Source organism: Myotis myotis, unplaced genomic scaffold (assembly GCF_014108235.1).
Source record: "Myotis myotis isolate mMyoMyo1 unplaced genomic scaffold, mMyoMyo1.p scaffold_m19_p_34, whole genome shotgun sequence".
Taxonomy (NCBI): Eukaryota; Metazoa; Chordata; class Mammalia; order Chiroptera; family Vespertilionidae; genus Myotis; species Myotis myotis.
The window spans coordinates 910,431-925,151 of record NW_023416340.1 but is presented as its reverse complement, the minus strand read 5'-3'; the positions used below and the strand labels follow the sequence as shown (position 1 = coordinate 925,151).

The 14,721-nt window shown below is 59.8% G+C and overlaps 1 protein-coding gene across 4 annotated transcripts in view; it reads right to left on the bottom strand.

Annotated features, from left to right (window-relative positions):
- Positions 1-229: 229 nt before the first annotated feature.
- The window catches only part of STRN4 (striatin 4), a 27,727-nt gene continuing 13,235 nt past the window's right edge, over positions 230-14,721 (bottom strand). For 3 of the 4 annotated variants that reach the window (XM_036302846.1, XM_036302848.1, XM_036302849.1), the window contains 13 exons: positions 12,843-12,984; positions 9,081-9,240; positions 8,387-8,500; positions 7,955-8,070; positions 6,009-6,184; positions 5,872-5,919; positions 5,411-5,532; positions 4,166-4,336; positions 3,877-4,017; positions 3,367-3,465; positions 3,106-3,192; positions 1,406-1,629; positions 230-1,171 (listed from right to left, as the gene is read on the bottom strand). In XM_036302846.1, the coding sequence (XP_036158739.1) occupies positions 1,460-1,629; positions 3,106-3,192; positions 3,367-3,465; positions 3,877-4,017; positions 4,166-4,336; positions 5,411-5,532; positions 5,872-5,919; positions 6,009-6,184; positions 7,955-8,070; positions 8,387-8,500; positions 9,081-9,240; positions 12,843-12,984 (1,546 nt within the window). In that variant the 3' untranslated portion in view covers positions 230-1,171; positions 1,406-1,459. The remainder of the gene's footprint in view (positions 1,172-1,405; positions 1,630-3,105; positions 3,193-3,366; positions 3,466-3,876; positions 4,018-4,165; positions 4,337-5,410; positions 5,533-5,871; positions 5,920-6,008; positions 6,185-7,954; positions 8,071-8,386; positions 8,501-9,080; positions 9,241-12,842; positions 12,985-14,721) is intronic. The other variant, XM_036302847.1, reaches the window with a different exon arrangement.

Below are 14,721 nucleotides of genomic sequence, written 5' to 3'. Positions count from 1 at the left end.
GGGGAGAGCGCTCAGGGACAGGAGGGGCCCGGGGAGATTCGGTCCTGTGCCTTGACTTCCGTTCCTGCACCCACTGTGCCCAGGCTCTGGCCCCCCCCCTCGTCCCCCTTGCCCTACCACAAAACCCCAACCCGTCATCATATCCCCTCTCCAAGCTCCACCCACTCCAGACAGAACCAGTTACTCCTCCCAAAGTCCCCATCCCCACAACAGTCAGCACCGCCACCCATCTTACTCCAAAGGGTTTATTGAGGCAAGTTTCACATACGCGTCCAGGACAGGGGGCAGGTTTATAAACAGGAGTCTGGGAGGGATCTGAGGGCTCAGGTGGAATCCAAAAAAGAGTGAAATAAATAGAGGGAGAGAGTGGAGGGCCAAGAGAGGAGACAGACAGACTATCACACAGTGATAACGACATGGGGGCAGGGGGGCTCCATTAAAATCCCATTTATTTATACAGATATACAGGGAGTTATGGGGGATCCTGGGGGACCCCACTCCATCCTCCATGCCCCAGGGAGGGGCAAGAAGAGGACATCTCTCCCCATGGGTGACCCTGTGAGGGGTAGGGGACTGCCCTTGGAGGGTTGAGGAAGGTAGGGGCAGGTGCCTCCCCAGAGGGCACCGCCTGCTCCCTGGGCATTACTGGCCCCGGAGGCGTTGGGTAGTGTCTGGAAAGCTGTGCTGAGGGAACTGGAGGGAAGGTGGTGGACTGGGTGTGCTTCTGGGTGGGCCAGGCCCAGCACTCCCATTGAGGACAGCCTGGGCCCAGCTGGCTCCATGGCTCCTGGTGGACCTAGAGCAGGGCATCTGGGGTTCCTCCCAGCACAGCTCCCACCCAGGTCTGGAAGGATGGAGAGGAATGGGGGTTCAAAGAGAGAACCTGGCACCTTCTGGCATCTTGGAAAAGCTGATCCCCAAGGACACCCAGCCCTGGTTATGCTGCCCCCAGAAGGCAGCTAGGAGACCAGGAGTGGGTGTCAGGGCAGAGATGAAACTCCTGGAGGCCATCTTGGAGGGTGATTCCTGAAGGAGGCAACTCCCCAGGCTGAGTGCTGGGGAAGGGCAGGCCATGGGGGAGGGCCTCCTGCAGAAAGGGCCTTTAGCACCACCAGACTCAAGGCAGGCAGGAAGAGGCTGGGCCTCCGGGCCTCCAGGCTGAGGCTGTCACCTGTGGGAGACAGACGGGAGGGGAGACTGAACCATGACCTGCAGGGCACAAGAGGTAAGGCAGCTCTGGGTCACTCCAGGCCTCAGCCCTCTGAATGCCCAGGGACTACACAGGACGCCCCAACTGTGACTGCAGGACTTGCCACCCTAGGAAGGGCCAGGCAAAGAGTGTGGGTGAGGACACAGGGGCTTCTGCCCTCCTGGGCCCAGCCTCCCTCTTAGCCCAGCTCCTCACCTCAGTCCCACATGCCCAGCCTCGCTCCCCGGCCAGGGCGGGGCCAGGTGGGCATCATACAAAGACCTTGGCCAGGGCATCGGCGCCCGCACTGGCGATGAGGGCCTTGCTGGGGTGGCAGGCGACGGCATGGATGGCCTCCTCGTGCTTCTTGCGATGGGCCGTGATCTCCTGCACACACGTCTTGTTGTCCAGGCTCCACAGACGCAGGGAGCAGTCGTGGCCTGTGCAGGTGTGGGCAGAGCGAGCGGTCACCCAGCAGCTCCGGACCCACAGTTCCTTGCTCAGATCCGACCCCCAACCTCTCAGCTGGCCTGTCCCAAGGCCTCGGAGTCAGGTGGAGGCTCAATTCTTCTCTTGCCTCCTCTGCCCAGTCACCTCCTGACATCCCCGCCTGTCACCCTCCATCTAGTCACAAGTGTTTACTGAACAACTACTGTGTATGGGGCCCTGGGGTTACAGTGAGAAAAACAGGCAAATCTCCCTCCCCCCGTGGGAGACAGTAAACAAGAAAACAGAATAAACAACGCCAGGTGGTCGCGAGTGCTGTGGGCGTAAGTCGGTCAGTGTGAGGACAGAATGGCCAAGGGAGTCAGGGAGAAAAGCCTTCCAAGCAGTGGGCACAGCCGGGGGGCGGGGGCCTGAGGACTGACAGGAAGCACATGGGCTGCAACAGCCTGAGCAGCGGTGGCGGGGGAGGAGGTGGTCAGAGCTGGGCTGGGCCTTGGGGGCCATGAGCCACCAGAGGGAGGTGGCCTGACTGAGGTGTTAGAACAGCGGTTCTCAACCTGTGGGTTGCGACCCCTTTAGGGGTCGAACAACCCTTTCACAGAGGTCGCCTAAGACCATCGGAAAACACATATATAATTACATATTGTTTTTGTGATTAATGACTATGCTTTAATTCTGTTCAATTTGTAACAATGAAATTGGGGGTCACCACAACATGCGGAACTGTATTAAAGGGTCGCGGCATGAGGAAGGTTGAGAATCACTGTGTTAGAAGGACCAGGCTGCGGAGGAGGCTGGAGGGTGCTGGCCCCTGTACTGAGTCCCCTCTGCCAGGGCTACATCTCCCTGACCACACCCTCGCCCACCTCCTCGTAGGCAGCTGCTGCCATCACGGGCAGACAGAGAGCAGGAGAAGTCCAGGCCCGTACACACCCTCCCCCACCCTTGCTCACCCTTCTGTGCACTCCCTCGCTCACACCCCACGGAGATCCCACCCTGCGGAGCAGAGGCAGACGGCAGCCCCGTTCCCACCAGCCCACACCCATCACCCCCTGGGGAGCTGCGGCCCCTTCTCCAGTGGCCACATCGCACCCCATCCCTTCAAGGGGCCGCAGCACAGTCGCTGGGCCTCAGTGCCCCTAACCACAGAGCAGGGCGGCAGCAAATGCTATAAAAGCTCGTGGGGCCCGAATCAAATAGACCAGAACGTCAACGCCTGCAACCCACTGGGCTGTGCCAGTGACGTAAGTTTCCACTTCTGTGTAATGGGGATAAAAGTACCAACCTCGTCGGGTTATTCCGAGGAAAGGAGATGATGTAGGAAAGTGCCTAGGATGGGTTCTGCTCACAGGGCTTTGCTGCCACCATCTTCCTGCCCTAAGGCTCCCTGCCCAGCCGCCCCGCCTTAGGAGTCCACCGAGCACTCCCTCGGGGAAGGCACATGCCCTTGCTCCTTACGAGCAACTTACTTCCTGACATCAAGAACACGCCATTGGGGTCCACAGCCAGGCAGGTGACAGCATCCAGGTGGGCAACCATGGAGTGCACGCATTTCCCTGAGGGCAGAGGGCGGCGGGTTACGGTCCACGGTCGGCCTCACCCGGGAAGGTGGGGCCTAGAAAGGGTGCTCAGAGCCTCCAATGTGGACACCAGGGGTTCTGTGTCTGAGCCTGGCCCACCCACCTCCCACAAGCACAGGGAGTTGGGGGGCCAGGAAGGCAGGGCCTCACCTGTCCGGTTGTCCAGGAAGCGGATGCCTCTGTCGTCATGGGCGGTGATGGTGAGGGGCTGGTTTGGGTGACTCACCACCTGGTTGATCTGGGTTGGGCCTGGAAGGGAAAGCAGGGAGGAGGGACATCAGGGGGAAATTGGGGGACAAGGACAAAGGCAAGAGGAGGACCATTCTGCACCCAGGCCACGCCCTTCTCAGGCCAGTGTCTCCTCTGCACAATGGGCACAGGGCCTGTCTTGGAGTGGGCAGGAGGGGTGACGGACGTTGAGGTGGCTCGTCCATGCCACCAAGTGGGCTGACAGGCAAGTCCCTGACACTCTCCCTCCACTTAGCCCTCCCGGGACTCGGGGCTGTCCATTAGGGCAGTGGCTGAGGCCTCATCTCCCTCCCACTCAGAGCCCCCAAAGGGGTGGGGAGCCATCTGCAGCTGACCGAGGCTGTCACCAAAGCCACAGGAGAACTGTGGCCTTGGAGGCATTCAGATCCCAGCCCTGGCGGGGCCCCTTACCGCTGCTCCCCTGGGACTCCAGCGTGAGGAGGGCACTGCCAGCCTCCAGGTCATACAGGACGGTGTCGCCAGAGCGGAAGGAGGCCACGATGTGGGCAGGCTCGGTGCTGGTGAAGGCCACTGAGGTGGGGATCCTGTGATCTGAGGGCGGAGGGGATGGACGGTTGCCTAACAGACCGGTCCTGCCCTGGGCCTGGGGTGCAGGCGTCACCCTCCTCGCAGAGCCTCCAGCTCCATACGGCTCCTGAGTGAGGCGTCAGGGTCCCCACTGTCCCCGTCCCTCACTCACCGCTGGCTGTGGGGAAGGTACAGAGGCAGGCCGGGCTGCTGCTGCTGGGGTCCCAGATGCGGATGGTGCCATCGGCGGAGCAGGAGGCGAGACGCTGGGAGGTGGGGCTGAAGGCCAGGCCCCACACCGCGTCCCCGTGGCCCTCCAGGACGTGGCTCAGCACGCTGGGGTCTGGACCCACCGGGGGCGGGGGAGGAGGGAGATGGACTGTGTCAGGGCCGCCAGCCCCATCGTGGACAGCCTGGAGCACAAGCTCTGCCACACTCACCCAGCCTCAGCCCCAAACCGCCAGGCCTTGGGCCTGGCACCACCGCCAAGCACCCTAGTGGCTGCTCACACTCTGACCGCTAATCTGGGAAGATTTTAGGGCTCTGAAGGCAGCCCAGCATGGAAGCTCCAGAGGGCAGGGATGCCTGTTCCCTGCTGTCCCCTGGGGCCCATCGTAGTACTTAAAGTGGGCACCCGACAGGTTCCTTTTAAAACCTAGTTAAGGGAGAAGGGACAATGATGCCCCTGGCCCCAGACCCTTCTTTGAAGCCTGGGCGCTGAGGGTTGGCCCCACCCCGGGCCCTGCAGTCCTTCCTGCCCCCGCGCACCAGCCTTGCTGTCTCTCCAAAGCCCTCTGGTCACTCCCACCACTGCCTCTCTGGTCACTGTGTCAACACAGGGGTGTCTGGTCGGGCCATGCTGATGCCCCATGGGTGGCAGTTTGTTTGGTCCAGAGCACACACTGCCAGCGACCCACCCCTGACCTCTCCCAGGGTTGGACTGCTCTCAGGAAAACGGTGTAGCTCCTTAAGGGAGACACAGACCTCTGAACTCTACCACAACAGGATGCTGCATGGAGCCATGTGTGTGATCAAATAGGTTATCAAAACAGGGGTCAGGGAGCAGGGACAGACCCTGAGCAGAGGTAACTTCTCCACTGAACTCTTAAAGGTGCCTGCAAGCCGGCCGCCTGCTCTCTTTTCTCCTCCTGCCTGCCCCGCTCAGAGACACGCAGAGCGCTGCCAGGGCCCCCCTAGCCTTCACATGTGCTGCCCTGGCCCCCACGCTGATGCCGAGTCAGCTCAGCCATCTCGTCTGACTGCCGCATGCTGAGTCTCGCTGTTCCATGCTCAACCAGGCTGAGCACCCCCCGCCAGCCCCTGCCGTGTTAGGCATGGGCGGATGCTGGCTACATGTGCAGAGGGAAGAGGCCCCAGGGGACGACGGTGGGGGAAGGAAGGGCAAGAGTTGTCTCACCGTAACCATCGTAGGGGTCCATGTTGAGGTCTGGAATCTTCCAGCTGTGGATGCGGGCATCTGCCCCACCACTGTAACAGTATTCACTGTTGCTGCCCATGGCTACTGCCAACACGGGGCCCCTGGAGGATTCAAAGTGGGGAGAAACGAAAAACTCAATGCTCGCCCCTCCCCAGGACCTTGCTGTTCTTTCTCTACCAGCGTTTTTCGGGGGTGGCCGACAGGAATTCAGCTTCTGGGACTTCTGTTGTGCCACCCGGGCAACTTGCCCGTCCTCTGCCTTCCCTCACCCCATGTCTATTTCCTCCTCCAAAGGCTGTGCTGGGAGCCAACTGTGGGGGCACTGCAGAGCATCCAGGGCCAGGGGTGTGTGTGCAGAGAGCCCCAGGGACTCAACCCTCCTGCTGCCCCGCCTCCTGTCACCACCCCCTCCCTGCCTTTGGGGGCACCTCCCTCCCTACCTGTGAGCCCGGAAGGCATGGATAGGTTCCACGTCTTGTGCAGCATTCCTGTGGGAGACAGGTGTCACCGAGAGCCCCTCATCACCTGTTCCTGGGCCCCAATGCCCCCTCCACCACCCTTGGGGTTGTGCCCTCACTTCTTGGCGGTGACAGCCTTCTGCAGGTTCCAGAGCTTGAGCGTGCCGTCCTCGGAAGCGGTGAGCAAAGCCGACTGGCTGTGGTGGAAAGCCAGGGAGCGAATGCCATCGTAGTGTGACCGAAGGGTGAACTTGGGGTTCCACGTCTTCTTAAAGGCATCTTTGCTGTCAGACAGCTGGGGGATGGGGGAGCTGCCTCAGTGTCTCCTCTTCCACCCCAGCAGTCGCACAGATATTCGCATCCAGGACTCCAAGGACTCGTCCTCCACCACCGAGACCCAGGTGAAGCACCCCACAGCCTGGCCTCCAGCCCGAGGCTCCCCTCTTCTTCCTGGCCCTGCAGCAGCCCCTCACTCAACAAGGTGTTACTGTGTGCAGGGCTGTGCCTGGTTCTGAAGAGACAAAGGTGAGCCCAAACCCCTGGGATTTCGCAGAGGGCGGGGGGGCTGGGGAGACACTCAGATCGTCCCACCTGTGCACAGGCTTATAAACTACAAGCAGTGCTACGAGTTGAAAATGCACTGGGAGGCCCAGCCGGCGTGGCTCAGTGGTTGAGCATGAACGTATGAACCAGGAGGTCACGGTTCGATTCTTGGTCAGGGCACATGCCCAGGTTGCGGGCTCAGTCCCTGGCGGGGGATGTGCAGGAGGCAGCCGATAATTCTCTCTCATCACTGATGTTTCTCTCTCGCTCTCCCTTCCTCTCTGAAATCAATAAGAATATATTAAAAAATAAAAAATGTACTGGGAGGAGGCACTGCCTCTGCGGGGTCAGCAGGCTTTCCTCCTAAGCAAGTGACGACTAAGTAGGACTTAACCAGATGGGGGGAAGGGACTGAGGAAGGACACTGCATGTGCACAGTCCCTGCGGCAGGAGGCAGCAAGGATGGACCCAGAGCCTGAGAGGAGCCCTGGGTGCAGGAAGCATGGGGGAGAGTGGCTGAGGTGTGGAAATGGCGACAAGTACACCCAATGGGAAGAGACTGGGGAGCAAAATCCCAGAAACACTGCACATGCCCTGGAGGGTGGGGGTGTCGCTGAGTGAGGGACCTTGTAGAAAAAAAGCAAAGCTCAGTGCCGCCCCCATAGAGCTCACACCTGACAAACCCTGTCATCGAGGCTTCGTCCCACGGCCCCGCCCCAGCTGCCACTTCTGCCACTTTCTTTAGGGCCACAGGCTCTGCCGTGTGCGGCCCCCTCACTCACACACTCCCCAGGAAGCGTCAGACTCAGGGCAGCTCCCCTGCTCAAAGCTCGGCTCTGGCCCCGTTCCCAGCCTCCCACCGCTGTGCCCGACGCGCTGGGGTCATCAGCCACCAGAGATCCTGCTAGAAGGTCTGGGGGGTGTCCTGTCACCTGTGCCGGAAAGTGCACACGCGCCCGATCCCACATTCCCAGGTGGCCGGGGTCCCCCAGGGGTCTCAGGCTAAGAGCACTGGCCCTCAAGTTCCCTTTCATTCCCGCCCGACTATGCCACCAGCCCCCACCCGCACAGACTGGCCTGATTTCTTGGTTGTTGGCTGGAGGCCATCTTCCCTCCAAAGGTCTGCTCAAGTCCGACTTTCTGCAGTGTCTTACCCGCACTGCTGCCCGCCGAGCCCCTTCCTCCTGATGCTGCATTAGCTTCGCTCCCCCTGGCCCTGCCCCCAGCAGGTGGGTCCTGGACTTGAGGTGCCCATGAGTAAGCCGGGCGGGGAGGGACGACCCCTGGAGAAGGAGCCTGGCACCGTGATTAAGACACAGGCTCCAGAGTCTTCTAGGCTCTGCCGCTGGTGAGCCTGTCTGCACCGCACCCCCATGTCTAACAGCTGAGCAGCGGAAGGGCTCACACGGCCCTCACGTGTAAGGACTGAGCACGGGCCGGGCACAGCCAGCGCTCAGCAGATGCTGCCACTGCGCAGAATGCCCAGTGAGGGTCGTGGGGGGTGGGCACCCTGAGAACTTACGTCACAGCTGAGGTCGTTGTCATTGGTGACGGTGAGATCTGCCAAGTCCCCCAGGCTCACCTCCCCGCCCCCGATAGTGTCCATGATGAAAACGTCTGAGGAGAAGCCAAAGGAACCTGGTGGGGGGGAGGGGAGGGAGGAGGCAGAGAGGGGCCAGGGAAGAGAGAGAGAGACAGAGAGGCGGAGAGAGAGGTGAGGTGTGAGAGAGACAGGGAGAAGTCAAGATCAAGAATCACAGCTGGAGAGAAAGAGACAGGGAGAGACAGGCAGGCAGGCAGACAGGGCAGGACAAAAAGGGGGAGACAGAGACAGACAGACGAACTTTTGGGACAGGGAGGCTGCAAACTAGGGGCCGGGCCTGGACCCTGAGGACACAGAAGCCCTGGGCTTAGCTCTGCAGCCTCCCTTTGCCAGGGTGGAGGGGCCTCTTACCTTCGTGTGGCCGAGGCTGGGGTGTGCCAGGAGGCGGTCCTGTCACTTTGGGGGGCAGCCCATCCACATCCCGAAGGTCGGCCAAAATTCCCTGGAGTTTGACCCGCCGGCTTTCTACAGGGATGCGGAACCAGGCAGAGTCACCACCCGTTCAACCCAGCCACGCACAGGCGCCTCCTTCCCCACCAGAAGCCGCTCCCGTGGGAGCTGGGGAGCCTGGCCCAGAGTGCACTGGGGCTCACGGTGGGGTGGGGATGGACAGAGGAGACTGAGCGGGGACCCTCCATGGACCATCCTGGCAGAAACCTCGGTCTCCAGCCATGTCCCGTGACCCCGAGGGCCTCCCAGCTCAGAGTCCCAGGGCTGGAGGAAGAGGCAGCACTGCCCTGACTGCCTCTCCCCGCTGGTCCCATCCTGTTTCCTCCCTGAGGCCCGCAAGAACTGGACACACGCGTGCACAAGGCTGGCAGCCCCACGTCAGGAAGAACCGGGCCTGCCTGTGTCCCCACGGGGATTTTCCAGGGAAGGGGTGCAGGCCTGGCTGCTGTGGCGCGGCCCTCCTGTTCTCCCTCGGCCCCCCTCCTCTCAGGAAGTGTGTCCATCCGGTGGAGACCCTGGGGCAGGAAGCAGCTGCAGGCAGCTGTGTGTGCCCCTGCTGCCCTCAGTGAGGCTGGCCAGAAAACCCTCCACTCACCCAGCTCATGGTGGGCCCCCTCTCCAGCGCATCGCCGAGGGTCCGGAGAGCCCTCCCCGTCCTCGCCTGAGCCCAGGAAATCGAACTCATTGATGGCATCCTCTGAGTCGTCCTCCTCATCTTCATCCTCTATTTCAGGCACCAGGGCCTTGGCTGGCAGCTGGGGCAGGGAGAGAAGCAGACAGTCAGGGAACTCGTGCCACAGCCAAGCCCCCCAGGCCTCCAGGAACGGAGAAGCCAGGGCCCCTGTGAGGAACCACCGCCCCAGCCACCAGCTCCCTCCGCCAGGCCTCACTGTGGCGGCTGTGCTCCCCCTGCTGGGAGTCTCAGAGGCTGCTCCCTGCTGCAGCCCCAGCCTGAGTTTGGAGACGCCCCTCCTCCACCTCCAGCTGTGATCCCCTCACAACCCTCCTCCTGGCTTTTGCTCAGGCTGTTCCCACTCCTCCAATCCCTGCCCCCCAGCACAGTCTTTCTCATGAAGAAAAGTCAATACGACAACCTGGTTCAGGGAGAGGGTGATATGTTTGTGTCTACAAGTGTACAGAGGTGCACAAGGTGAGAACAGTGCCCTGGCTGGTGCCCTCAGTGGTTAGCGGGCCGGCCCGCACACCAAAGGGTCTCGGGTACAATTCACAGTTAAGGCCACATACCTCGGTTGCAGGTTCAACCCCTGGGTCAGGCCTGGTCGGGGCATGTACAAAGGCAGGCAACCAATCGATATGATTCTCTCACATCGATGTTTCTCTTTCTCTCTCTCCCATCCCTCTCTCCCTCCCTTCCACTCTCTCTAAAAAATATATCCTTGGAGTGAGGATTAACAAAAAGGAAAAAATAAAAGTGAGAACAGACCCAGGAACGTAACAGTAAGAGTAACAGAGCCTCATCAAAAGCTGCTGGCCTCTGCATTATTCAGTGCACTGAGTAAGACTCAAACCTATGATTTCACATCTCAGAACATGACAGTTACCACTGTTGTACGTATTATCTCATCATTACACATGGAGGGATGGGGCTGAGCAAAGTGAAGCTCCTTGCCCCAGGTTCTCCAAGTCTTCCTGAGAGCTCTCTAGACTGGCTGAGTTTTTGTTTTCTTATATAACCAGCACACGCTACTTTTAGAATGAGAAAAAACAACACAGTTCCTCCACTCTGAGAACAGACTGCTGGGCAAGCGAATAATGAGTTTGCCAAGTTTTCCACAGCCGGTCTAACCGAGGGCAGGAACCAAATCATCAGTTTCCCTCAGTTTACAAGCCTATTGTACAATCCCCATCACCTTTAGACACAGCCTTATGGAAGACATCTAGCACGTGATTCTCTCCCTCTCATCATGACATTTTACACAAAGAACCATCCAGGGTGTGTGTGCACTTGGAACCTCACACACTGCACCTAAGGCGTAAGGGACTTCCAGAATTTTCCAATTTTGACATCTGAGTTCTGTTTTAAGTGCTACATTAAGAACACACCCCAACCAATACTGGGATCCTGACGACACCAGACTCAACCGCCTCCTCTTCTCCTTCCTAAGTGGTCCCTGACTAGACTGTGTCCTGGGCAGCCACGGGGCCAGCCTCACTCACACTGCAGACTCCTCAAGGGCATGCTGAACCCCTCCCACAGGCTCAGCACCCCAAGCTGGGTTTGGAGGGTACACACTTGGAGGCAACACCTTTCAGGCATCCGTGAGGGGCCAGCCCCTGGCCTGTGTGAGGGGACCAGAGGGATGGCACCATGGGCGGGCGCCCTCCTCTTCCTTCCCAGGAGACCTAGCGCCAAGTTGTAAACAGCAGGCCCAGAGAGGCACTGCGGGAGTTGGGGCTCACAGGACTGTGGAGCCGTATAGGGGCCCTGAACAGCCACCCTGCCTGTGCCTGTGCTCCCCCTGCTCAGTCCCACCAATGCCACCACTGAGCACTCAGCGCAGCAGCCAAGGCTTCCTATGTGCTCAACAATCCAGAGACAGGGACCATTATCCTCTGAAACTAAAGTTAAGACAAGAGAATCAGGTACCCAAAGTTACACAGCTAGGCCCGGGCCAGCCTGGGAGCCATGAGCAGGTCTTTCATATCAGTCTGGTCACTGAAGATCTGTTGGGTGGACATGGGGAGGCGTGACACCCTAGCCCCGTGATCGGCAAACCACGGCTCGCGAACCACATGCGGCTCTTTGGCCCCTTGAGTGTGGCTCTTCCACAAAATACCACATGCGGGTGCGGATGTACAGTGCGATTAAAACTTCATGGCCCATGCGCAGAAGTCGGTATTTTGTGGAAGAGCCGGTATTTTGTGGAAGAGCCACACTCAAGGGGCCACAGAGCCGCATGTGGCTCACGAGCCGCGGTTTGCCAAGCTGCAGTTTGCCGACCACTGCCCTAGACAATAAGCCACCCACAGGCTCGTAGCACGGGGCAGTGGCAGACGCAAATGCCTAAGGAAATATGAAAAGCCAGCAATAATTTCTCTGCAGGAGCAGAGAGGAGTGGGAAGGTTTCCCAGAGGAGGCTGAGGTAAGACGTGCACAGCAGTGAAAATCCTAGTGGGGGGCAGTGGGGACCAGGCATTCTGGACCAGGGGACAATGCTGGAGAGCCCGTGCTCAGAGACTTGCTGGTTCTCCTGTAAACCCAACCCTAGGGTCTGGCTCCGTGCACTCCCTCCACTCAGTGAATGCAGTGAGCACCTAGTCTGGGCTGTCACACTGGAGAGAATGTGGAGGCCAGGATAGACCTGGCCCCTCACAAGGATGGGGCAGGAGGGATACAGATCCAATACCAGACAGGGAGGGCCCAGAGTGGTTCAGGTGGGACAAGGGACCTCCAAGAGGCTCCTGAGCCTGTGGAGGAAAGGGGAGCAAGGGTGAGTCAGGGAAGACTTCCTGGAGGAAGGGGTGTGTCTAAGGTGAGTCTAAAGAAGGAAGGAGTCTGAGGAAAGGCTGGGTGAATAAAAGGCCATCTCCACAGTCCCCGGCCCACACTTCACAGGTATTTGCCCCTGACCCAACTGTGGCACACGGTTGCTGACAAGCCTGCCGATGCCCACAAGCGCCTCCACGTCAGCAACGATGTCTCCACACCCCGGCTGCCAGCACAGAGCTGGTCCACAAAGGCCCACACTGATGTTTACTGGACAGGTGAGACTATGCCATGCCTAAGGTCAGTGCTGTCCTGAGGGTGAAATGTGGTGGGAGCCATATCTCGAGGTCCAGCTGAGGGGATCTGGACGCTACCCTGTGGTCAGAGTCCCTGACAACAGCAGACGGGACACGTGCGTCCCCTGAAGCCCACGAAGCACTCCAGCCCGGCTCCAGGCTGAGCCCGGCCCAGCTGCACTCGTTCAGGGAGCGGAGAGAGAGCAGTGAAAAGGCCAGAGTGGAGCTCACACTCTCATGTGGGAGACAGAACCACAGTCACACCAAAAACAGTATCTGCATATGACTGATCAGACAACCCGAAGGAGAGAGCGCTGCCAGAGGGCACCATGGGGCTGGCCTGGTCTGGAGTTCAGGAAAGGCCTCTCGGGAAGCCCTGAGCGGAGGGAGGATGGAGAGAACAGGCTGCAGGCGGGCAGAGGCGGCCCTCACAGTGGAGACCTGGCTCCTCTGAAGGTGACTGAGGCAAGGCGACGGGGACCTGGGGTGTGGTCAGGCCACAGCCCACAGAGGGAGCCCCGAGAGCATCCACAGGGGCACCCTGTTCCTGGTACACAAGGCAGGGGGATCCCCTGGGAGGAGGAGGAGCGCTTCCTTCGGCTCACACGCGCACCTTCACGCGCTGCTTCTTGTGCTGCACACTGTCCAGCTCGTCGTCCTCGTCGCTGTCTTCGTCCTCACAGTTCTGCAGGAAGGGGATCTGCTCGAGCACCGAGCCACCCAAGCGCTCTTTGCCATCTTTGCCTGCTGCATTCCTGCCCACACAGGGGGTAAAGGGGGCATTAGTCCTGCCATGTGACAAAGCTCAGATGCCAGGGTGAGGCTTGGTGGCCAGAGCCTGGGCCCAGCTCTCAGGGGGCTGACCCACCATGAGCCAGAGGAGCCTTGACTGTGATCAGACACAGGGCTTCAACCCAATGTCTGCCTAACAGATGCTCACCCGACTCAAACCCCCTTGTGGACCACAGACTGGGCCAACTCCTCACTGAGCTTGACTCCGAGTTCCAGGGGACCAGCCCCCAACCCTGACCACAGGTCTCCCCACGTGTGCTGAGTCAGGAGAGCTGCATGAGAAGATGCCACTGACTCAGCAGCCGCCGTTCCCATGGCCCAGTCAAACCACAAGCACAGGCCAGGTGAGCGACAGAGACGCACCCGGGAGGAATGGGAAACTGGTCACCAACTATACGGGCCCTACAGCCAGGGGCCATGCCATGCCTGCAGGGGTGGGGAACCTTTTTTCTGCCAGGGGCCATTTATAACACCATTTGCGAGCCATGTAAAATTATCAACTTAAAAATTGGCCTGCTATATTTGGTCAAACATTTAATTAACTCACCCCTGATGCCTTGGCAGGGCCAGACCAATGACTTCACGGGCCTTATATGGCCCTCGGGCGGACCTTCCCGCCCCTGCTCCTGAGACTTGGTCAGTGTATGGTCCTGGCCCGGTACAGAGCGCTTTCCTCCAGGCAGCCAGATCCGTCACTCGCTTCCTGGCCCCCCATGTGTATCCTCCCAGCAGCACATCTCTGTGCTCAGCTGCTGGGACACCATTCCCGGGTTCCTCCCACAGCTGCCGGAGCTCAGCCTCCTTTGCTGCTGCCTCCCTCAGCTTTTCTCTGGCCTCTAGACACAAGAGCCCCAGGGCTCAGTCCTCAGACCTCCTGTTTGTGCTGCCAGCTATACTCTCTCCTTCAGAGACTGCAAAGACCGCTGCGTGCTGGTGAACAGAGGTACATTTAGGAATCAAGCGCCCAGCCCCAGCTCCAGGCTGGCTACTCACAACCTACACTGGGTCACCAGGCACCCCGAGCCCCACCCGTCCTAAACAGCCCCCTTGGTGTGCCGCTCTTCGCCATCCCCATCTCGGTCAGTGCTGCTCCCAGCTGCTCAGACCAGCCCTCGAGGCAGCTCTAATTTCGTCTCTCTCCCTCACATCCAATCCTTTAAATCGTGCCGACTTCCCCTAAAAACCCACTGAGAAGCTAACCACTTCTCGCCCTTCCACCTAACGTCTGCCATCTCTGCCTGGGCGCTGCAGTTGTCCCCCAACTGGTCTCCCTCCCACACTCCTGCCCCCTGCAGCGATGCCGTCCTGAAGCAGACGGCGGGCATCAGATCACATCACACCCCTGCTGGAAACCACGGGCTTCCCACAACCCCAGAAGAGAATCCAAACTCCTTATCTCAACTAGCGAGGCCGTCTGATCTGACTCCTGAGATTTCAGCCTCACCACAGACCACAGGCCCCACCGCCGCCTCGCTGGCCTGCTGCTGCTTCCGGAACATGCCAAGTCTCCTCCGCCTCAGAACCTTTCCACGTGCTGTTCCCTCTGCCCAGAACACTCATTCTCGCTCCAACTACTTATGTGGCTCGTCCTCCACTTCCTGTGCTTCCCTGCCCCAACATCACCTCCACCAAGAGGTCCTACTACCTACCCTACCCAGAGCGGCACATTCTTCCCGTCACTCTCTTACTACCTTTCCTTT